We start from the raw sequence: 25,020 nt of genomic DNA on the forward strand, positions 1-25,020 counted from the left end.
ATAGGGGCTGATGGATCCTGATGTATGAGATACACCAGAGAGTGTGGGGAGGAGACTGGTCAGATCTCTGGGCTGGTAACACACAGTGACATGATGTGAGGGAGAGCAGGAGGATAATAGAGGCTGATGGCTCCTGATGTATGAGATACACCAGAGAGTGTGGGGAGGAGACTGGTCAGATCTCTGGGCTGGTAACACAGTGACATGATGTGAGGGGGAGAGCAGGAGTATAATAGGGGCTGATGGCTCCTGATGTATGAGATACACCAGAGAGTGTGGGTGAGGAGACTGGTCAGATCTCTGGGCTGGTAACACACAGTGACATGATGTGAGGGGGAGAGCAGGAGTATAATAGGGGCTGATGGATCCTGATTTATGAGATACACCAGAGAGTGTGGGGAGGAGACTGGTCAGATCTCTGGGCTGGTAACACACAGTGACATGATGTGAGGGAGAACAGGAGGATAATAGAGGCTGATGGCTCCTGATGTATGAGATACACCAGAGAGTGTGGGGAGGAGACTGGTCAGATCTCTGGGCTGGTAACACACAGGGACATGATGTGAGGGGGAGAGCAGGAGTATAATAGGGGCTGATGACTCCTGATGTATGAGATACACCAGAGAGTGTGGGGAGGAGACTGGTCAGATCTCTGGGCTGGTAACACACAGTGACATGATGTGAGAGGAGAGCAGGAGTATAATATGGGCTGATGGATCCTGATGTATGAGATACACCAGAGAGTGTGGGGAGGAGACTGGTCAGATCTCTGGGCTGGTAACAAAGTGACATGATGTGAAGGGGAGAGCAGAAATATAATAGGGGCTGATGGCTCCTGATGTATAAGACACACCAGAGAGTGTGGGGAGGAGACTGGTCAGATCTCTGGGCTGGTAACACACAGGGACATGATGTGATGGGTAGAGCAGGAGTATAATAGGGGCTGATGGCTCCTGATGTATGAGATACACCAGAGAGTGTGTGGATGAGACTGGTCAGATCTCTGGGCTGGTAACACACAGGGACATGATGTGAGGGGGAGAGCAGGAGTATAATAGGGGCTGATGACTCCTGATGTATGAGATACACCAGAGAGTGTGGGGAGGAGACTGTTCAGATCTCTGGGCTGGTAACACACAGTGACATGATGTGAGGGAGAGCAGGAGAATAATAGGGGCTGATGGCTCCTGATGTATGAGATACACCAGAGAGTGTGGTGAGGAGACTGGTCAGATCTCTGGGCTGGTAACACAGTGACATGATGTGAGGGGGAGAGCAGGAGTATAATAGGGGCTGATGGATCCTGATGTATGAGATACACCAGAGAGTGTGGGGAGGAGACTGGTCAGATCTCTGGGCTGGTAACACACAGTGACATGATGTGAGAGGAGAGCAGGAGTATAATATGGGCTGATGGATCCTGATGTATGAGATACACCAGAGAGTGTGGGGAGGAGACTGGTCAGATCTCTGGGCTGGTAACACTCAGTGACATGATGTGAGGGGGGAGCAGGAGTGTAATAGGGGCTGATGGCTCCTGATGTATGAGATACACCAGAGAGAGTGGGGAGAAGACTGGTCAGATCTCTGGGCTAACACACAGTGACATGATGTGAGGGGGAGAGCAGAAGTATAATAGGGGCTGATGGCTCCTGATGCATGAGATACACCAGAGAGTGTGGGGAGGAGACTGGTCAGATCTCTGGGCTGGTAACATAGTGACATGATGTGAGAGGTAGAGAGCAGGACTATAATAGGGGCTGATGGCTCCTGATGTATGAGATACACCAGAGAGTGTGGGGAGGAGACTGGTCAGATATCTGGGCTGGTAACACACAGTGACATGATGTGAGGGGGGAAAGCAGGAGCATAATAGGGGCTGATGGCTCCTGATGTATGAGATACACCAGAGAGTGTGGGGAGGAGACTGGTCAGATCTCTGGGCTGGTAACACACAGTGACATGATGTGAGGGAGGAGCAGGAGTATAATAGGGGCTGATGGCTCCTGATGTATGAGAAACACCAGAGAGAGTGGGGAGGAGACTGCTCAGATCTCTGGGCTGGTAACATAGTGACATGATGTGAGAGGGAGAGAGCAGGAGTATAATAGGGGCTGATGGCTCCTGATGTATGAGATACACCAGAGAGTGTGGGGAGGAGACTGGTCAGATCTCTGTGCTGGTAACACACAGTGACATGATGTGAGGGAGGAGCAGGAGTATAATAGGGGCTGATGGCTCCTGATGTATGAGATACACCAGAGAGTGTGGGGAGAAGACTGGTCAGATCTCTGGGCTGGTAACACACAGTGACATGATGTGAGGGGGGAAAGCAGGAGCATAATAGGGGCTGATGGCTCCTGATGTATGAGATACACCAGAGAGTGTGGGGAGGAGACTGGTCAGATCTCTGGGCTGGTAACACACAGTGACATGATGTGAGGGAGGAGCAGGAGTATAATAGGGGCTGATGGCTCCTGATGTATGAGAAACACCAGAGAGAGTGGGGAGGAGACTGCTCAGATCTCTGGGCTGGTAACATAGTGACATGATGTGAGAGGGAGAGAGCAGGAGTATAATAGGGGCTGATGGCTCCTGATGTATGAGATACACCAGAGAGTGTGGGGAGGAGACTGGTCAGATCTCTGTGCTGGTAACACACAGTGACATGATGTGAGGGAGGAGCAGGAGTATAATAGGGGCTGATGGCTCCTGATGTATGAGATACACCAGAGAGTGTGGGGAGGAGACTGGTCAGATCTCTGGGCTGGTAACACACAGTGACATGATGTGAGGGAGGAGCAGGAGTATAATAGGGGCTGATGGCTCCTGATGTATGAGAAACACCAGAGAGTGTGGGGAGGAGACTGGTCAGATCTCTGGGCTGGTAACATAGTGACATGATGTGAGAGGGAGAGAGCAGGAGTATAATAGGGGCTGATGCCTCCTGATGTATGAGATACACCAGAGAGTGTGGGGAGGAGACTGGTCAGATCTCTGGGCTGGTAACACACAGTGACATGATGTGAGGAGGAGAGCAGGAGTATAATAGGGGCTGATGGCTCCTGATGTATGAGATACACCATATAGTGTGGGGAGGAGACTGGTCAGATCTCTGGGCTGGTAACACACAGTGACATGATGTGAGGGGAGAGCAGGAGTATAATAGGGGCTGATGGCTCCTGATGTATGAGATACACCAGAGAGTGTGGGGAGGAGAATGGTCAGATCTCTGGGCTAGTAACACAGTGACATGATGTGAGGGGGAGAGCAGGAGTATAATAGGGGCTGATGGCTCCTGATGTATGAGATACAAATGAGAGTGTGGGGAGGAGACTGGTCAGATCTCTGGGCTGATAACACACAGTGACATGATGTGAGGAGGAGAGCAGGAGTATAATAGGGGCTGATGGCTCCTGATGTATGAGGTACACCAGAGAGTGTGGGGAGGAGACTGGTCAGATCTCTGGGCTGGTAACACACAGTGACATGATGTGAGGGGGAGAGCAGGAGTATAATAGGGGCTGATGGATCCTGATTTATGAGATACACCAGAGAGTGTGGGGAGGAGACTGGTCAGATCTCTGGGCTGGTAACACACAGTGACATGATGTGAGGGAGAACAGGAGGATAATAGAGGCTGATGGCTCCTGATGTATGAGATACACCAGAGAGTGTGGGGAGGAGACTGGTCAGATCTCTGGGCTGGTAACACACAGGGACATGATGTGAGGGGGAGAGCAGGAGTATAATAGGGGCTGATGACTCCTGATGTATGAGATACACCAGAGAGTGTGGGGAGGAGACTGGTCAGATCTCTGGGCTGGTAACACACAGTGACATGATGTGAGAGGAGAGCAGGAGTATAATATGGGCTGATGGATCCTGATGTATGAGATACACCAGAGAGTGTGGGGAGGAGACTGGTCAGATCTCTGGGCTGGTAACACTCAGTGACATGATGTGAGGGGGGAGCAGAAATATAATAGGGGCTGATGGCTCCTGATGTATAAGACACACCAGAGAGTGTGGGGAGGAGACTGGTCAGATCTCTGGGCTGGTAACACACAGGGACATGATGTGATGGGTAGAGCAGGAGTATAATAGGGGCTGATGGCTCCTGATGTATGAGATACACCAGAGAGTGTGTGGATGAGACTGGTCAGATCTCTGGGCTGGTAACACACAGGGACATGATGTGAGGGGGAGAGCAGGAGTATAATAGGGGCTGATGGCTCCTGATGTATGAGATACACCAGAGAGTGTGGGGAGGAGACTGTTCAGATCTCTGGGCTGGTAACACACAGTGACATGATGTGAGGGAGAGCAGGAGAATAATAGGGGCTGATGGATCCTGATGTATGAGATACACCAGAGAGTGTGGGGAGGAGACTGGTCAGATCTCTGGGCTGGTAACACTCAGTGACATGATGTGAGGGGGGAGCAGGAGTGTAATAGGGGCTGATGGCTCCTGATGTATGAGATACACCAGAGAGTGTGAGGAAGAGACTGGTCAGATCTCTGGGCTGGTAACACACAGTGACATGATGTGAGGGAGGAGCAGGAGTATAATAGGGGCTGATGGCTCCTGATGTATGAGATACACCAGAGAGTGTGGGGAGGAGACTGGTCAGATCTCTGGGCTGGTAACACACAGTGACATGATGTGAGGGGGAGAGCAGGAGTATAATAGGGGCTGATGGCTCCTGATGTATGAGATACACCAGAGAGAGTGGGGAGAAGACTGGTCAGATCTCTGGGCTAACACACAGTGACATGATGTGAGGGGGAGAGCAGAAGTATAATAGGGGCTGATGGCTCCTGATGCATGAGATACACCAGAGAGTGTGGGGAGGAGACTGGTCAGATCTCTGGGCTGGTAACATAGTGACATGATGTGAGAGGTAGAGAGCAGGACTATAATAGGGGCTGATGGCTCCTGATGTATGAGATACACCAGAGAGTGTGGGGAGGAGACTGGTCAGATATCTGGGCTGGTAACACACAGTGACATGATGTGAGGGGGGAAAGCAGGAGCATAATAGGGGCTGATGGCTCCTGATGTATGAGATACACCAGAGAGTGTGGGGAGGAGACTGGTCAGATCTCTGGGCTGGTAACACACAGTGACATGATGTGAGGGAGGAGCAGGAGTATAATAGGGGCTGATGGCTCCTGATGTATGAGAAACACCAGAGAGAGTGGGGAGGAGACTGCTCAGATCTCTGGGCTGGTAACATAGTGACATGATGTGAGAGGGAGAGAGCAGGAGTATAATAGGGGCTGATGGCTCCTGATGTATGAGATACACCAGAGAGTGTGGGGAGGAGACTGGTCAGATCTCTGTGCTGGTAACACACAGTGACATGATGTGAGGGAGGAGCAGGAGTATAATAGGGGCTGATGGCTCCTGATGTATGAGATACACCAGAGAGTGTGGGGAGAAGACTGGTCAGATCTCTGGGCTGGTAACACACAGTGACATGATGTGAGGGGGGAAAGCAGGAGCATAATAGGGGCTGATGGCTCCTGATGTATGAGATACACCAGAGAGTGTGGGGAGGAGACTGGTCAGATCTCTGGGCTGGTAACACACAGTGACATGATGTGAGGGAGGAGCAGGAGTATAATAGGGGCTGATGGCTCCTGATGTATGAGAAACACCAGAGAGAGTGGGGAGGAGACTGCTCAGATCTCTGGGCTGGTAACATAGTGACATGATGTGAGAGGGAGAGAGCAGGAGTATAATAGGGGCTGATGGCTCCTGATGTATGAGATACACCAGAGAGTGTGGGGAGGAGACTGGTCAGATCTCTGTGCTGGTAACACACAGTGACATGATGTGAGGGAGGAGCAGGAGTATAATAGGGGCTGATGGCTCCTGATGTATGAGATACACCAGAGAGTGTGGGGAGGAGACTGGTCAGATCTCTGGGCTGGTAACACACAGTGACATGATGTGAGGGAGGAGCAGGAGTATAATAGGGGCTGATGGCTCCTGATGTATGAGAAACACCAGAGAGTGTGGGGAGGAGACTGGTCAGATCTCTGTGCTGGTAACACACAGTTACATGATGTGAGGGAGAGCAGGAGGATAATAGAGGCTGATGGCTCCTGATGTATGAGATACACCAGAGAGTGTGGGGAGGAGACTGGTCAGATCTCTGGGCTGGTAACACACAGTGACATGATGTGAGGGGGAGAGCAGGAGTATAATAGGGGCTGATGGATCCTGATGTATGAGATACACCAGAGAGTGTGGGGAGGAGACTGGTCAGATCTCTGGGCTGGTAACACACAGTGACATGATGTGAGGGAGAGCAGGAGGATAATAGAGGCTGATGGCTCCTGATGTATGAGATACACCAGAGAGTGTGGGGAGGAGACTGGTCAGATCTCTGGGCTGGTAACACACAGGGACATGATGTGAGGGGGAGAGCAGGAGTATAATAGGGGCTGATGACTCCTGATGTATGAGATACACCAGAGAGTGTGGGGAGGAGACTGGTCAGATCTCTGGGCTGGTAACACACAGTGACATGATGTGAGAGGAGAGCAGGAGTATAATATGGGCTGATGGATCCTGATGTATGAGATACACCAGAGAGTGTGGGGAGGAGACTGGTCAGATCTCTGGGCTGGTAACACTCAGTGACATGATGTGAGGGGGGAGCAGAAATATAATAGGGGCTGATGGCTCCTGATGTATAAGACACACCAGAGAGTGTGGGGAGGAGACTGGTCAGATCTCTGGGCTGGTAACACACAGTGACATGATGTGAGGGGGAGAGCAGGAGTATAATAGGGGCTGATGGATCCTGATGTATGAGATACACCAGAGAGTGTGGGGAGGAGACTGGTCAGATCTCTGGGCTGGTAACACACAGTGACATGATGTGAGGGAGAGCAGGAGGATAATAGAGGCTGATGGCTCCTGATGTATGAGATACACCAGAGAGTGTGGGGAGGAGACTGGTCAGATCTCTGGGCTGGTAACACACAGTGACATGATGTGAGGGGGAGAGCAGGAGTATAATAGGGGCTGATGGATCCTGATTTATGAGATACACCAGAGAGTGTGGGGAGGAGACTGGTCAGATCTCTGGGCTGGTAACACACAGTGACATGATGTGAGGGAGAACAGGAGGATAATAGAGGCTGATGGCTCCTGATGTATGAGATACACCAGAGAGTGTGGGGAGGAGACTGGTCAGATCTCTGGGCTGGTAACACACAGGGACATGATGTGAGGGGGAGAGCAGGAGTATAATAGGGGCTGATGACTCCTGATGTATGAGATACACCAGAGAGTGTGGGGAGGAGACTGGTCAGATCTCTGGGCTGGTAACACACAGTGACATGATGTGAGAGGAGAGCAGGAGTATAATATGGGCTGATGGATCCTGATGTATGAGATACACCAGAGAGTGTGGGGAGGAGACTGGTCAGATCTCTGGGCTGGTAACAAAGTGACATGATGTGAAGGGGAGAGCAGAAATATAATAGGGGCTGATGGCTCCTGATGTATAAGACACACCAGAGAGTGTGGGGAGGAGACTGGTCAGATCTCTGGGCTGGTAACACACAGGGACATGATGTGATGGGTAGAGCAGGAGTATAATAGGGGCTGATGGCTCCTGATGTATGAGATACACCAGAGAGTGTGTGGATGAGACTGGTCAGATCTCTGGGCTGGTAACACACAGGGACATGATGTGAGGGGGAGAGCAGGAGTATAATAGGGGCTGATGACTCCTGATGTATGAGATACACCAGAGAGTGTGGGGAGGAGACTGTTCAGATCTCTGGGCTGGTAAAACACAGTGACATGATGTGAGGGAGAGCAGGAGAATAATAGGGGCTGATGGCTCCTGATGTATGAGATACACCAGAGAGTGTGGTGAGGAGACTGGTCAGATCTCTGGGCTGGTAACACAGTGACATGATGTGAGGGGGAGAGCAGGAGTATAATAGGGGCTGATGGATCCTGATGTATGAGATACACCAGAGAGTGTGGGGAGGAGACTGGTCAGATCTCTGGGCTGGTAACACACAGTGACATGATGTGAGAGGAGAGCAGGAGTATAATATGGGCTGATGGATCCTGATGTATGAGATACACCAGAGAGTGTGGGGAGGAGACTGGTCAGATCTCTGGGCTGGTAACACTCAGTGACATGATGTGAGGGGGGAGCAGGAGTGTAATAGGGGCTGATGGCTCCTGATGTATGAGATACACCAGAGAGAGTGGGGAGAAGACTGGTCAGATCTCTGGGCTAACACACAGTGACATGATGTGAGGGGGAGAGCAGAAGTATAATAGGGGCTGATGGCTCCTGATGCATGAGATACACCAGAGAGTGTGGGGAGGAGACTGGTCAGATCTCTGGGCTGGTAACATAGTGACATGATGTGAGAGGTAGAGAGCAGGACTATAATAGGGGCTGATGGCTCCTGATGTATGAGATACACCAGAGAGTGTGGGGAGGAGACTGGTCAGATATCTGGGCTGGTAACACACAGTGACATGATGTGAGGGGGGAAAGCAGGAGCATAATAGGGGCTGATGGCTCCTGATGTATGAGATACACCAGAGAGTGTGGGGAGGAGACTGGTCAGATCTCTGGGCTGGTAACACACAGTGACATGATGTGAGGGAGGAGCAGGAGTATAATAGGGGCTGATGGCTCCTGATGTATGAGAAACACCAGAGAGAGTGGGGAGGAGACTGCTCAGATCTCTGGGCTGGTAACATAGTGACATGATGTGAGAGGGAGAGAGCAGGAGTATAATAGGGGCTGATGGCTCCTGATGTATGAGATACACCAGAGAGTGTGGGGAGGAGACTGGTCAGATCTCTGTGCTGGTAACACACAGTGACATGATGTGAGGGAGGAGCAGGAGTATAATAGGGGCTGATGGCTCCTGATGTATGAGATACACCAGAGAGTGTGGGGAGAAGACTGGTCAGATCTCTGGGCTGGTAACACACAGTGACATGATGTGAGGGAGGAGCAGGAGTATAATAGGGGCTGATGGCTCCTGATGTATGAGAAACACCAGAGAGAGTGGGGAGGAGACTGCTCAGATCTCTGGGCTGGTAACATAGTGACATGATGTGAGAGGGAGAGAGCAGGAGTATAATAGGGGCTGATGGCTCCTGATGTATGAGATACACCAGAGAGTGTGGGGAGGAGACTGGTCAGATCTCTGGGCTGGTAACACACAGTGACATGATGTGAGGGAGGAGCAGGAGTATAATAGGGGCTGATGGCTCCTGATGTATGAGAAACACCAGAGAGAGTGGGGAGGAGACTGCTCAGATCTCTGGGCTGGTAACATAGTGACATGATGTGAGAGGGAGAGAGCAGGAGTATAATAGGGGCTGATGGCTCCTGATGTATGAGATACACCAGAGAGTGTGGGGAGGAGACTGGTCAGATCTCTGTGCTGGTAACACACAGTGACATGATGTGAGGGAGGAGCAGGAGTATAATAGGGGCTGATGGCTCCTGATGTATGAGATACACCAGAGAGTGTGGGGAGGAGACTGGTCAGATCTCTGGGCTGGTAACACACAGTGACATGATGTGAGGGAGGAGCAGGAGTATAATAGGGGCTGATGGCTCCTGATGTATGAGAAACACCAGAGAGTGTGGGGAGGAGACTGGTCAGATCTCTGGGCTGGTAACATAGTGACATGATGTGAGAGGGAGAGAGCAGGAGTATAATAGGGGCTGATGCCTCCTGATGTATGAGATACACCAGAGAGTGTGGGGAGGAGACTGGTCAGATCTCTGGGCTGGTAACACACAGTGACATGATGTGAGGAGGAGAGCAGGAGTATAATAGGGGCTGATGGCTCCTGATGTATGAGATACACCATATAGTGTGGGGAGGAGACTGGTCAGATCTCTGGGCTGGTAACACACAGTGACATGATGTGAGGGGAGAGCAGGAGTATAATAGGGGCTGATGGCTCCTGATGTATGAGATACACCAGAGAGTGTGGGGAGGAGAATGGTCAGATCTCTGGGCTAGTAACACAGTGACATGATGTGAGGGGGAGAGCAGGAGTATAATAGGGGCTGATGGCTCCTGATGTATGAGATACAAATGAGAGTGTGGGGAGGAGACTGGTCAGATCTCTGGGCTGATAACACACAGTGACATGATGTGAGGAGGAGAGCAGGAGTATAATAGGGGCTGATGGCTCCTGATGTATGAGGTACACCAGAGAGTGTGGGGAGGAGACTGGTCAGATCTCTGGGCTGGTAACACACAGTGACATGATGTGAGGGGGAGAGCAGGAGTATAATAGGGGCTGATGGATCCTGATTTATGAGATACACCAGAGAGTGTGGGGAGGAGACTGGTCAGATCTCTGGGCTGGTAACACACAGTGACATGATGTGAGGGAGAACAGGAGGATAATAGAGGCTGATGGCTCCTGATGTATGAGATACACCAGAGAGTGTGGGGAGGAGACTGGTCAGATCTCTGGGCTGGTAACACACAGGGACATGATGTGAGGGGGAGAGCAGGAGTATAATAGGGGCTGATGACTCCTGATGTATGAGATACACCAGAGAGTGTGGGGAGGAGACTGGTCAGATCTCTGGGCTGGTAACACACAGTGACATGATGTGAGAGGAGAGCAGGAGTATAATATGGGCTGATGGATCCTGATGTATGAGATACACCAGAGAGTGTGGGGAGGAGACTGGTCAGATCTCTGGGCTGGTAACACTCAGTGACATGATGTGAGGGGGGAGCAGAAATATAATAGGGGCTGATGGCTCCTGATGTATAAGACACACCAGAGAGTGTGGGGAGGAGACTGGTCAGATCTCTGGGCTGGTAACACACAGGGACATGATGTGATGGGTAGAGCAGGAGTATAATAGGGGCTGATGTCTCCTGATGTATGAGATACACCAGAGAGTGTGTGGATGAGACTGGTCAGATCTCTGGGCTGGTAACACACAGGGACATGATGTGAGGGGGAGAGCAGGAGTATAATAGGGGCTGATGACTCCTGATGTATGAGATACACCAGAGAGTGTGGGGAGGAGACTGTTCAGATCTCTGGGCTGGTAACACACAGTGACATGATGTGAGGGAGAGCAGGAGAATAATAGGGGCTGATGGATCCTGATGTATGAGATACACCAGAGAGTGTGGGGAGGAGACTGGTCAGATCTCTGGGCTGGTAACACACAGTGACATGATGTGAGAGGAGAGCAGGAGTATAATATGGGCTGATGGATCCTGATGTATGAGATACACCAGAGAGTGTGGGGAGGAGACTGGTCAGATCTCTGGGCTGGTAACACTCAGTGACATGATGTGAGGGGGGAGCAGGAGTGTAATAGGGGCTGATGGCTCCTGATGTATGAGATACACCAGAGAGTGTGAGGAAGAGACTGGTCAGATCTCTGGGCTGGTAACACACAGTGACATGATGTGAGGGAGGAGCAGGAGTATAATAGGGGCTGATGGCTCCTGATGTATGAGATACACCAGAGAGTGTGGGGAGGAGACTGGTCAGATCTATGGGCTGGTAACACACAGTGACATGATGTGAGGGGGAGAGCAGGAGTATAATAGGGGCTGATGGCTCCTGATGTATGAGATACACCAGAGAGAGTGGGGAGAAGACTGGTCAGATCTCTGGGCTAACACACAGTGACATGATGTGAGGGGGAGAGCAGAAGTATAATAGGGGCTGATGGCTCCTGATGCATGAGATACACCAGAGAGTGTGGGGAGGAGACTGGTCAGATCTCTGGGCTGGTAACATAGTGACATGATGTGAGAGGTAGAGAGCAGGACTATAATAGGGGCTGATGGCTCCTGATGTATGAGATACACCAGAGAGTGTGGGGAGGAGACTGGTCAGATATCTGGGCTGGTAACACACAGTGACATGATGTGAGGGGGGAAAGCAGGAGCATAATAGGGGCTGATGGCTCCTGATGTATGAGATACACCAGAGAGTGTGGGGAGGAGACTGGTCAGATCTCTGGGCTGGTAACACACAGTGACATGATGTGAGGGAGGAGCAGGAGTATAATAGGGGCTGATGGCTCCTGATGTATGAGAAACACCAGAGAGAGTGGGGAGGAGACTGCTCAGATCTCTGGGCTGGTAACATAGTGACATGATGTGAGAGGGAGAGAGCAGGAGTATAATAGGGGCTGATGGCTCCTGATGTATGAGATACACCAGAGAGTGTGGGGAGGAGACTGGTCAGATCTCTGTGCTGGTAACACACAGTGACATGATGTGAGGGAGGAGCAGGAGTATAATAGGGGCTGATGGCTCCTGATGTATGAGATACACCAGAGAGTGTGGGGAGAAGACTGGTCAGATCTCTGGGCTGGTAACACACAGTGACATGATGTGAGGGGGGAAAGCAGGAGCATAATAGGGGCTGATGGCTCCTGATGTATGAGATACACCAGAGAGTGTGGGGAGGAGACTGGTCAGATCTCTGGGCTGGTAACACACAGTGACATGATGTGAGGGAGGAGCAGGAGTATAATAGGGGCTGATGGCTCCTGATGTATGAGAAACACCAGAGAGAGTGGGGAGGAGACTGCTCAGATCTCTGGGCTGGTAACATAGTGACATGATGTGAGAGGGAGAGAGCAGGAGTATAATAGGGGCTGATGGCTCCTGATGTATGAGATACACCAGAGAGTGTGGGGAGGAGACTGGTCAGATCTCTGTGCTGGTAACACACAGTGACATGATGTGAGGGAGGAGCAGGAGTATAATAGGGGCTGATGGCTCCTGATGTATGAGATACACCAGAGAGTGTGGGGAGGAGACTGGTCAGATCTCTGGGCTGGTAACACACAGTGACATGATGTGAGGGAGGAGCAGGAGTATAATAGGGGCTGATGGCTCCTGATGTATGAGAAACACCAGAGAGTGTGGGGAGGAGACTGGTCAGATCTCTGGGCTGGTAACATAGTGACATGATGTGAGAGGGAGAGAGCAGGAGTATAATAGGGGCTGATGCCTCCTGATGTATGAGATACACCAGAGAGTGTGGGGAGGAGACTGGTCAGATCTCTGGGCTGGTAACACACAGTGACATGATGTGAGGAGGAGAGCAGGAGTATAATAGGGGCTGATGGCTCCTGATGTATGAGATACACCATATAGTGTGGGGAGGAGACTGGTCAGATCTCTGGGCTGGTAACACACAGTGACATGATGTGAGGGGAGAGCAGGAGTATAATAGGGGCTGATGGCTCCTGATGTATGAGATACACCAGAGAGTGTGGGGAGGAGAATGGTCAGATCTCTGGGCTAGTAACACAGTGACATGATGTGAGGGGGAGAGCAGGAGTATAATAGGGGCTGATGGCTCCTGATGTATGAGATACAAATGAGAGTGTGGGGAGGAGACTGGTCAGATCTCTGGGCTGATAACACACAGTGACATGATGTGAGGAGGAGAGCAGGAGTATAATAGGGGCTGATGGCTCCTGATGTATGAGGTACACCAGAGAGTGTGGGGAGGAGACTGGTCAGATCTCTGGGCTGGTAACACACAGTGACATGATGTGAGGAGGAGAGCAGGAGCATAATAGGTGCTGATGGTTCCTGATGTATGAGATACACCAGAGAGTGTGGGGAGGAGACTGGTCAGATCTCTGGGCTGGTAATATAGTGACATGATGTGAGTGGGAGAGAGCAGGACTATAATAGGGGCTGATGGCTCCTGATGTATGAGATACACCAGCGAGTGTGGGGAGGAGACTGGTCAGATATCTGGGCTGGTAACACACAGTGACATGATGTGAGGGGGGAAAGCAGGAGCATAATAGGGGCTGATGGCTCCTGATGTATGAGATACACCAGAGAGTGTGGGGAGGAGACTGGTCAGATCTCTGGGCTGGTAACACACAGTGACATGATGTGAGGGAGAGCAGGAGGATAATAGAGGCTGATGGCTCCTGATGTATGAGATACACCAGAGAGTGTGGGGAGGAGACTGGTCAGATCTCTGGGCTGGTAACACACAGTGACATGATGTGAGGGGGAGAGCAGGAGTATAATAGGGGCTGATGGATCCTGATTTATGAGATACACCAGAGAGTGTGGGGAGGAGACTGGTCAGATCTCTGGGCTGGTAACACACAGTGACATGATGTGAGGGAGAACAGGAGGATAATAGAGGCTGATGGCTCCTGATGTATGAGATACACCAGAGAGTGTGGGGAGGAGACTGGTCAGATCTCTGGGCTGGTAACACACAGGGACATGATGTGAGGGGGAGAGCAGGAGTATAATAGGGGCTGATGACTCCTGATGTATGAGATACACCAGAGAGTGTGGGGAGGAGACTGGTCAGATCTCTGGGCTGGTAACACACAGTGACATGATGTGAGAGGAGAGCAGGAGTATAATATGGGCTGATGGATCCTGATGTATGAGATACACCAGAGAGTGTGGGGAGGAGACTGGTCAGATCTCTGGGCTGGTAACACTCAGTGACATGATGTGAGGGGGGAGCAGAAATATAATAGGGGCTGATGGCTCCTGATGTATAAGACACACCAGAGAGTGTGGGGAGGAGACTGGTCAGATCTCTGGGCTGGTAACACACAGGGACATGATGTGATGGGTAGAGCAGGAGTAGAATATGGGCTGATGGCTCCTGATGTATGAGATACACCAGAGAGTGTGTGGATGAGACTGGTCAGATCTCTGGGCTGGTAACACACAGGGACATGATGTGAGGGGGAGAGCAGGAGTATAATAGGGGCTGATGACTCCTGATGTATGAGATACACCAGAGAGTGTGGGGAGGAGACTGGTCAGATCTCTGGGCTGGTAACACACAGTGACATGATGTGAGAGGAGAGCAGGAGTATAATATGGGCTGATGGATCCTGATGTATGAGATACACCAGAGAGTGTGGGGAGGAGACTGGTCAGATCTCTGGGCTGGTAACACTCAGTGACATGATGTGAGGGGGGAGCAGGAGTGTAATAGGGGCTGATGGCTCCTGATGTATGAGATACACCAGAGAGTGTGAGGAAGAGACTGGTCAGATCTCTGGGCTGGTAACACACAGTGACATGATGTGAGGGAGGAGCAGGAGTATAATAGGGGCTGATGGCTCCTGATGTATGAGATACACCAGAGAGTGTGGGGAGGAGACTGGTCAGATCTCTGGGCTGGTAACACAGTGACATGATGTGAGGGGGAGAGCAGGAGTATAATAGGGGCTGATGGCTCCTGATGTATGAGATACACCAGAGAGTGTGGGGAGGAGACTGGTCAGATCTCTGGGCTGGTAACACACAGTGACATGATGTGAGGGGGAGAGCAGGAGTATAATAGGGGCTGATGGCTCCTGATGTATGAGATACACCAGAGAGAGTGGGGAGAAGACTGGTCAGATCTCTGGGCTAACACACAGTGACATGATGTGAGGGGGAAAGCAGAAGTATAATAGGGGCTGATGGCTCCTGATGCATGAGATACACCAGAGAGTGTGGGGAGGAGACTGGTCAGATCTCTGGGCTGGTAACATAGTGACATGATGTGAGAGGTAGAGAGCAGGACTATAATAGGGGCTGATGGCTCCTGATGTATGAGATACACCAGAGAGTGTGGGGAGGAGACTGGTCAGATATCTGGGCTGGTAACACACAGTGACATGATGTGAGGGGGGAAAGCAGGAGCATAATAGGGGCTGATGGCTCCTGATGTATGAGATACACCAGAGAGTGTGGGGAGGAGACTGGTCAGATCTCTGGGCTGGTAACACACAGTGACATGATGTGAGGGAGGAGCAGGAGTATAATAGGGGCTGATGGCTCCTGATGTATGAGAAACACCAGAGAGAGTGGGGAGGAGACTGCTCAGATCTCTGGGCTGGTAACATAGTGACATGATGTGAGAGGGAGAGAGCAGGAGTATAATAGGGGCTGATGGCTCCTGATGTATGAGATACACCAGAGAGTGTGGGGAGGAGACTGGTCAGATCTCTGTGCTGGTAACACACAGTGACATGATGTGAGGGAGGAGCAGGAGTATAATAGGGGCTGATGGCTCCTGATGTATGAGATACACCAGAGAGTGTGGGGAGAAGACTGGTCAGATCTCTGGGCTGGTAACACACAGTGACATGATGTGAGGGGGGAAAGCAGGAGCATAATAGGGGCTGATGGCTCCTGATGTATGAGATACACCAGAGAGTGTGGGGAGGAGACTGGTCAGATCTCTGGGCTGGTAACACACAGTGACATGATGTGAGGGAGGAGCAGGAGTATAATAGGGGCTGATGGCTCCTGATGTATGAGAAACACCAGAGAGAGTGGGGAGGAGACTGCTCAGATCTCTGGGCTGGTAACATAGTGACATGATGTGAGAGGGAGAGAGCAGGAGTATAATAGGGGCTGATGGCTCCTGATGTATGAGATACACCAGAGAGTGTGGGGAGGAGACTGGTCAGATCTCTGTGCTGGTAACACACAGTGACATGATGTGAGGGAGGAGCAGGAGTATAATAGGGGCTGATGGCTCCTGATGTATGAGATACACCAGAGAGTGTGGGGAGGAGACTGGTCAGATCTCTGGGCTGGTAACACACAGTGACATGATGTGAGGGAGGAGCAGGAGTATAATAGGGGCTGATGGCTCCTGATGTATGAGAAACACCAGAGAGTGTGGGGAGGAGACTGGTCAGATCTCTGGGCTGGTAACATAGTGACATGATGTGAGAGGGAGAGAGCAGGAGTATAATAGGGGCTGATGCCTCCTGATGTATGAGATACACCAGAGAGTGTGGGGAGGAGACTGGTCAGATCTCTGGGCTGGTAACACACAGTGACATGATGTGAGGAGGAGAGCAGGAGTATAATAGGGGCTGATGGCTCCTGATGTATGAGATACACCATATAGTGTGGGGAGGAGACTGGTCAGATCTCTGGGCTGGTAACACACAGTGACATGATGTGAGGGGAGAGCAGGAGTATAATAGGGGCTGATGGCTCCTGATGTATGAGATACACCAGAGAGTGTGGGGAGGAGAATGGTCAGATCTCTGGGCTAGTAACACAGTGACATGATGTGAGGGGGAGAGCAGGAGTATAATAGGGGCTGATGGCTCCTGATGTATGAGATACAAATGAGAGTGTGGGGAGGAGACTGGTCAGATCTCTGGGCTGATAACACACAGTGACATGATGTGAGGAGGAGAGCAGGAGTATAATAGGGGCTGATGGCTCCTGATGTATGAGGTACACCAGAGAGTGTGGGGAGGAGACTGGTCAGATCTCTGGGCTGGTAACACACAGTGACATGATGTGAGGAGGAGAGCAGGAGCATAATAGGTGCTGATGGTTCCTGATGTATGAGATACACCAGAGAGTGTGGGGAGGAGACTGGTCAGATCTCTGGGCTGGTAATATAGTGACATGATGTGAGTGGGAGAGAGCAGGACTATAATAGGGGCTGATGGCTCCTGATGTATGAGATACACCAGCGAGTGTGGGGAGGAGACTGGTCAGATATCTGGGCTGGTAACACACAGTGACATGATGTGAGGGGGGAAAGCAGGAGCATAATAGGGGCTGATGGCTCCTGATGTATGAGATACACCAGAGAGTGTGGGGAGGAGACTGGTCAGATCTCTGGGCTGGTAACACACAGTGACATGATGTGAGGGAGGAGCAGGAGTATAATAGGGGCTGATGGCTCCTGATGTATGAGAAACACCAGAGAGAGTGGGGAGGAGACTGCTCAGATATCTGGGCTGGTAACACATAGTGACATGATGTGAGGGGGGAGAGCAGGAGTATAATAGGGCCTGATGGCTCCTGATGTATGAGATACACCAGAGAGTGTGGGGAGGAGACTGGTCAGATCTCTGGGCTGGTAACATACAGTGACATGATGTGAGGGGGAGAGCAGGAGTATAATAGAGGCTGATGGCTCCTGACTCCCCCAATGGGAAAATACATATTCCTCATTAGTTTGTACTGACAGAGAAGAGTGTAGGATAAGAGATTGCTGTAGTGACTGAGCAAGGAGAATATATGACTCTTTTCTGTAATAAGTGTTTATTACTCACCTGTGCTGATATCTGTAGGGATCTCCTCCTCCTTACACTGCTGATCACCCCTCACATATGCCTCTTCTTCTTCCTCTATATCTTCTGCCTTTATATCAGTCACATACGTCTCTTCTTCTCCCTCTATATCTTCTGCCTTTATATCAGTCACATACGTCTCTTCTTCTCCCTCTATATCTTCTGCCTTTATATCAGTCACATATGCATCTTCTTCTCCCTCTATATCTTCTGCCTTCATATCAGACAGACGTTCTACCTAAAAAACAAACAAACAAACAAACAAACACTAGAATGACATTTGCATACAGTCAGATTAAACTGAGGTGAAACAGTATAATATCAGTGTATAAGACACACAGCTCCTCTACAGATCATATAGTGATGGTCACTTTGGTATATTGGGGAGACCCTAAATCCCACCTACCTGATCCTGTGGGATCCTGTGATTCTCCTCTGTACAATCCTGGGAATACAGAGGACGGGGACATCTCTCTGGGGTATTTCTGTTACTGGACCCATCTGTAGGAGACACACAGTGACTGAGTACAGTGTATATATGTGATTATCAGATGATGTGTGTATATAGGGGGCCCCCATACCTGCTCTCCCCTGTACAATACATGACAGTCTCCTCTTACCCAGTGATGTGAAGGGCTGGTAATTCTCCATCATCACGTCCTTGTACAGACCCGTGTTCCTCTATATACTCCCCCTCCTGCATGGAGACATAGACAGTGACATCATGACCTTATAGGAACATGACACACACACAGTGATACAGTCATCACCCAGACACATCCCCTGGTGTTACTGGATAATGCCCCATTCCAAGCAGTCACCTCTCCAGTCATCACCCAGACACATCCCCTGGTGTTACTGTATAATGTCCCATTCCCAGCAGTCACCTCTCCAGTCATCACCCAAACACGTCCCCTGGTGTTATTATATAATGTCCCATTTCCGGCAGTCACCTCTCCAGTCAGCAGCTGAATGATCTTGTTGGCGAGTTCAAGGATCTTCTGGTCACTGTGTCTCTCATGTATCAGTGAGTGAGGAGGAGGCAGCATGAAGGGGCTGTGGGTCCTGCTTAGTCCAACTGACACACAAAGATGGCTGCCGGGTGTCTCACACTCACTAGATGTCTTCTTCACTACTGTCCCTGTATTATTACTATAGATGTAAGTGACGTCACAATGATGCTCCCAGATCCCTCACCTCCCCAGTCATGTCCCTGTATTATTACTATAGATGTGATGTCACTGTGATGCTCCCAGATCTCCTCACCTCCCCAGTCATGTCCTTGTATTATTACGATATAAGTGATGTCACAGTGATGCTTCCAGATCCCCCTCACCTCCCCAGTCATGTCCCTGTAATATTACTGTAGATATAAGTGACGTCACAGTGACACTCCCAGATCCCCTCTCCAGTCATTTCACTGTAATGATACGATCATACTGAAAATCTTGGTTACTAATGTTTCAACAATAAATGGATACAAAGTATTTAGAAGAAACAACAATGGTGAAATGTATCTGTCAAAAAAAAAACAATTTAGTATTATCTTTTATTTATATGGTGCCATAAGGGATCCGCAGCGCCCATTACACAGTACATAAACAAATGAGCAAAACAAAAACATTCAGAGTTTGAGACAATATAGGACAAATACAAGGTATATACAGAAAACCAGGGGTTAGGTGCCATCAATGGGAGGATGGAGTATAAGATAGTGTAAGAGAAGGCAAGGCACATGATGGAGAACGCCCTGCTCTTGCGAGATTACAATCTTAAAGGTGAAGGGCTAACACACCAGGGTGACATAGAAGGCGTAGACTGCAAGCGTGGACAAGAGGGTTAGGAAGATAGTTGGCTTGGGAGGCCAATTGAAGTTTTGTAGAGAGGTGGAGAGGTAGAGAATTCCAGAGACAGGGAGCAGCACGTGAGAAATCTTGCAGGTAGGAGTTGGAGGAGGTAATCAGTTGGCAGGAGAGTCGGCATGCAATAGCGGAGAGAAGAGGACAGGTGGGAGTGTACAAAGAGATGAGGTCACAGATGCAAGAGCGAGAAGAGTGGGTGAGGGCTTTGAATGTGAGAAGCTTGAATTGTATTCCAATTGGGAAGGGGAGCCAGTGAAGGTCCTGCATGAGAGGGGAGGTGGATGTAGTACGTTCGGTGAGGAAGATGAGATGGGCGGCAGCATTGAGGATAGATTGGAGTGGAGAGAGGCGTATGTCAGGGAGGCCAGAAAGGAGATTACAGTAGTCCAATCTGGAGATGACCAGTGAGTGGATGAGGGTCTTAGTAGCATTCTGGGTTAGAAAGGGTCTGATCCTGAAAATGTTTTTGAGATGGAAATGGCAGTACTGTGAGAGGTGCTGAATGTGTGGTGTGAAGGAGAGGGAGGAGACAAGGATGACTCCAAGACAGCGCACTTGGGGGCAGGAGGAGATAGTAAAGCCATCAATAGATAATTAAATTGTGGGAGAAGTTATGCGAGAGGGAGGGAAGATTATCAGCTCAGTGTTAGACATAAGTTTAAGAAAGCGCTGGGGAATTCAGGAAGAGATAGCAAAGAGATAGTTGGAGTTATGAGGACAGTGGGGGAGAGGTCCGAGGAGGAAAGGTAGATTTAAGTATCATTAGCGTAGAGATGATATTGTAAGCCAAGAGCTAAAGAGCTCACCTAAAGAGGATGTGTAGAGAGAGAGAAAAGGAGAGGTCCAGAACAGAACCTTGGGGACACTGCTAGAGGAAGTGGGGGAGGTGGAGTCATGAGAGAAGAAAGACAGAAGGAACCGTCAGAAAAGTAGGACAGCCAGGAGAGGGCAGTATAACGCAGAATAAGGAAGTATTTGCAGTAAGGAAGTAATTGCAGGAGAGGGTGGTCCACAGTGTCAATTGCAGCAGGGAGATCAAGAAGAATAAGTAGAGAGTAGTGGCCCTTAGATTTAGCAGATAGGAGGTCATTGAAGACTTTTGAGAGGGCAGTTTCAGTGGAGAGGACGGAAAACAGACTAGGATGGGCTAAGCAGTGAGTTGGAGGAAAGACAGGCAGTAAGGTGGTTGTAGACAACATGCTCAAGGAGTTTGGAGTCAAAAGAGAGGAGAGACATGGGTTTTAGTTGGAGAGATTGGTTGGATCAAGGGTAGGTTTTTTAAGAATAGGGGAGACAAGTGCATGCTTGAAGGCAGAAGGGACAGTGCCTGATGAGAGTGAGAGATTGAGTAGATAGGCAACATTGGAACAGGCAGGGAGGAAAGCGGAGAAGGCGTGAGGGAATAGGGTTAAGTGGGGAGGTGGGGGGTGTGAGGACTGGATGAGGACCATCACTTCCTCTCCAGATATAGGGAAGAAAGATGTCAGAGTTGGTAGGAGGGAAGGAGAGGGGGAGGAGGGGTCAGGAAATTGAAGAGGGGGGTTGCTCAGGTTCTGGTAGGATGTTATGTCCTGACGAATGGAGTCAATTTTGGAAGTGAAGCACCACAGACTCCTACCCCTGTATACTACTAATAACAGGACACCACAGGTCACTCCCCAAATATAATAATAATAATAATAATAAATAACAACAACAACAGGACACCACATGCTGCTCCTCCTGTATAATAAATAACAACAGGACACCACAGGCTGCTCCCCATGTATAACAACAACAGGATACCAGAGGCTGCTCCTCCTGTATAATAATAACAACAACAACAACAACAACAACAGGACACCACAGGTTGCTCCCCCTATATAATAATAATAATAATAATAATAATAATAAAAACAGGACACCGCAGGCTGCTTCCCCTGCATAATAATAACAGGACACCACAGGCTGCTCCCCGTATAATAATAACAACAACAACAACAAGACACCACAGGCTGCTCCCCATGTATAATAATAACAGGACACCACAGGCCGCTCCTCCTGTATAAGGAGATTTATGGTAAGAACTTACCTTTGTTAAATTTCTTTCTGCGAGATACACTAGATTCCACAGGAATAACATCAGGGAATAACATTGGGGTGTAGAGTAGGATCTTGATCCGAGGCACCAACAGGCTAAAAGCTTTGACTGTTCCCAAGATGCTCTCTATAACCCCGCCTCCGTGCACAGGAGCTCAGTTTTGTTAACCAGTCCAATGCAGTAGCAGGTAAAAGAGATGACAACAGTTAGCAGCCACAGACACCACATTCTCACGACAGGAGAAGGTATCAGCAGCTAATGCCATACCAACCCAAAGAAGCCAAGTGCGTCAGGGTGGCCGCCCTGTGGAATCCAGTGTACCTCGCAGAAAGAGATTTAGCTAAAGGTAAGTCCTTACCATAAATCTCCTTTTCTGCAGTGGGCTAGACTGGTATTCCACAGGGAATAACGTTGGGGATGTCCTAAAGCAGTTCCTTATGGGAGGGGATGAACTGTAGCGGGCACAAGAACCCGGTGTCCAAAGGAAGCATCTTGCGAGGCGGAAGTATCGAAGGCAAAGAACCTTATGAACGTGTTCACGGAGGACCACGTAGCCGCCTTGCACAACTGTTCAAGGGTCGCACCACGGCGGGCTGCCCAAGAAGGTCCAACAGACCGAGTAGAATGGGCTTTGATGGTAGCAGGAGCTGGAAGACCAGCCTGTACATAAGCATGTGCAATCACCATTCTAATCCATCTGGCCAAGGTCTGCTTGTTAGCAGGCCAGCCAGGTTTGTGAAAACCAAACAGTAGAAAGAGAGAATCAGACATCCTAACAGAGGCTGTCCACTTCACACAGATATGGAGAGCCCATACCACATCCAAAGACTGCTCTTTGGAGGACAACTCAGGAGAACTAAAGGCCGGAACTACAATATCCTGGTTCAGGTGGAAGGAAGACAACACCTTAGGTAGATAACCAGGGCACGTTCTAAGAACCACCCGGTCATGGTGAAAAATCAGATAGGGGGACTTACAGGATAAAGCACCCAAGTCTGAGACCTGTCTAGCAGAGACAATAGCCAGCAGAAACAATACCTTAAGAGAAAGCCACTTAAGGTCCGCAGATGCAAGAGGTTCAAACGGAGACTCTTGCAAGGCCTCCAGAACCACCGACAAATCCCAAGGGGCCACAGGTGGGACATAAGGAGGATGAATCCGCAAAACACCCTGAGTGAAAGTATGAACATCAGGCAGAGTTGCAATTTTTCTCTGAAACCATACCGACAAGGCAGAAATATGCACCTTGAGGGAGGCCAGACGAAGGCCTAAGTCCAGGCCCTGTTGTAGAAAAGGCCAAAAGCTTGGCCGTACTAAACTTGTAAGCGTCATGATTGTTAGATGCACACCAAGCAAAGTAAGAATTCCAGACCCTATGGTAAATCCGAGCAGAAGCCATGTTACGGCCTTCAACATAGTCTCAATGACCGCCTCAGGTAATCCTTTGGCCCTCAGTACGGAAGCTTAAAGAGCCACGCCATCAAAACCAGTTGGGCCAAATCCTTGTAGGCACAAGGGCCCTGAACAAGGAGGTCTGGTCGTTGTGGAAGTAGAAGGGGACGCTCTAGCGAGAGACCCTGTAGATGAGAACCAATGCCGTCTGGGCCACGCTGGAGCTATGAGAGACGTAGGATTCCTCCTTCCTGCTTGAACTTACGTGAATGTGTCGAGACGCCGTCAGGTCTACATCTGGAAGGCCCCACTTGTCCACTAGGAGTTGAAATACTTCTGGATGAAGGCTCCACTCTCCGGCGTGTACGTCCTGACGACTGAGGAAGTCCGTTTCCCAGTCGAGGACCCCCGGAATGAACACTGCCGATATCGCTGGCAGATGGCGTTCCACTCATTGAAGAATCTTTGACACTTCCATCATTGCCATGCGGCTTTGAGTGCCGCCTTGATGATTTATGTACGCCACCGTGGTGGCGTCTGACTGTACTTGAACAGGCCTGTTCTGTACCAGATGCTGGGACACTTTCAGAGCATTGAACACTGCCCGCAACTCCAGAATGTTTATCTGGAGGAGAAACTCCTCCCTGGACCACCGACCCTGAGGAGAGTGTTGCTCCAACACAGCGCTCCAACCCCTCAGACTGGCATCCGTCGTCAGAAGGACCCAGTTGGAGATCCAGAAGGGACAACCCCTGCCCAACCGTTGGTCCTGTAGCCACCAGGTCAGTGACAGACGGACCTCTGGAGACAAGGATATCATTTGAGACCTGATCCAGTGAGGCAGGCCGTCCCACTTGGCAAAAATCAGTTTCTGCAGAGGGCGGGAATGAAATTGAGCGTACTCCACCATGTCGAAAGCCGCCACCATGAGGCCTAGTACTTGCATCGCCGAGTGTATCGACACACGTGGACGAGAGAGGAAGCAACAAATCTTATCCTAAAGCTTCAGGACTTTCTCCTGTGACAAAAACAACCTCTGGTTGTGTGTATCCAACAACGCTCCCAGGAGCACCATGCTTTGGGCAGGGACCAGGGATGATTTCTTCCAGTTGATGAGCCACCCGTGGGCTTGCAGAAACTGGACAGTCAGATCCAGCAAGTCGTCCAGATACGGCAGGATCCTAATGCCCATACGGCGGAGTGAAGCTGTCATAACCGCCATGGCCTTGGTGAAAATTTGCGGAGCCGTGGTCAGACCAAACGGTAAGGCCCGGAATTGGTAATGGAGATTGCCAGTAGCAAACCGCAGGTATTGCTGATGTGACATGGCAATAGGGATATGCAGGTAAGCATCCTGTATATCAGGGATACCATATAGTCCCTAGTTCCAAAGCCAGCGCAATAGAGCAAAGGGTCTCCATACGAAACTTGGGAGACCCTCACAAATTTGTTTAAAAGATTTGAGGTTAAGAATGAGCCGGGAGGAACCATTCGGTTTGCGGACTAGGAACAGGGTTGAATAGTACCCCCTGCCCCTCTGAGCCAGAGGCACCGGCACTATCAC

General features: G+C 50.2%; 1 protein-coding gene across 1 annotated transcript in view; it reads right to left on the minus strand.

The window, feature by feature from the left end:
- The window catches only part of LOC134983714 (uncharacterized), a 59,869-nt gene that overhangs the window by 24,305 nt on the left and 10,544 nt on the right, over positions 1–25,020 (minus strand). The window contains exons 2-4 of the mRNA XM_063949366.1: positions 18,743–18,819; positions 18,525–18,623; positions 18,105–18,356 (exon numbers count right to left, since the gene is read on the minus strand). Coding sequence (XP_063805436.1) covers positions 18,105–18,356; positions 18,525–18,623; positions 18,743–18,776 — 385 coding nt within the window. The 5' untranslated portion in view covers positions 18,777–18,819. The remainder of the gene's footprint in view (positions 1–18,104; positions 18,357–18,524; positions 18,624–18,742; positions 18,820–25,020) is intronic.

This window comes from Pseudophryne corroboree (assembly GCF_028390025.1).
Source record: "Pseudophryne corroboree isolate aPseCor3 chromosome 3 unlocalized genomic scaffold, aPseCor3.hap2 SUPER_3_unloc_21, whole genome shotgun sequence".
Lineage (NCBI taxonomy): Eukaryota > Metazoa > Chordata > Amphibia > Anura > Myobatrachidae > Pseudophryne > Pseudophryne corroboree.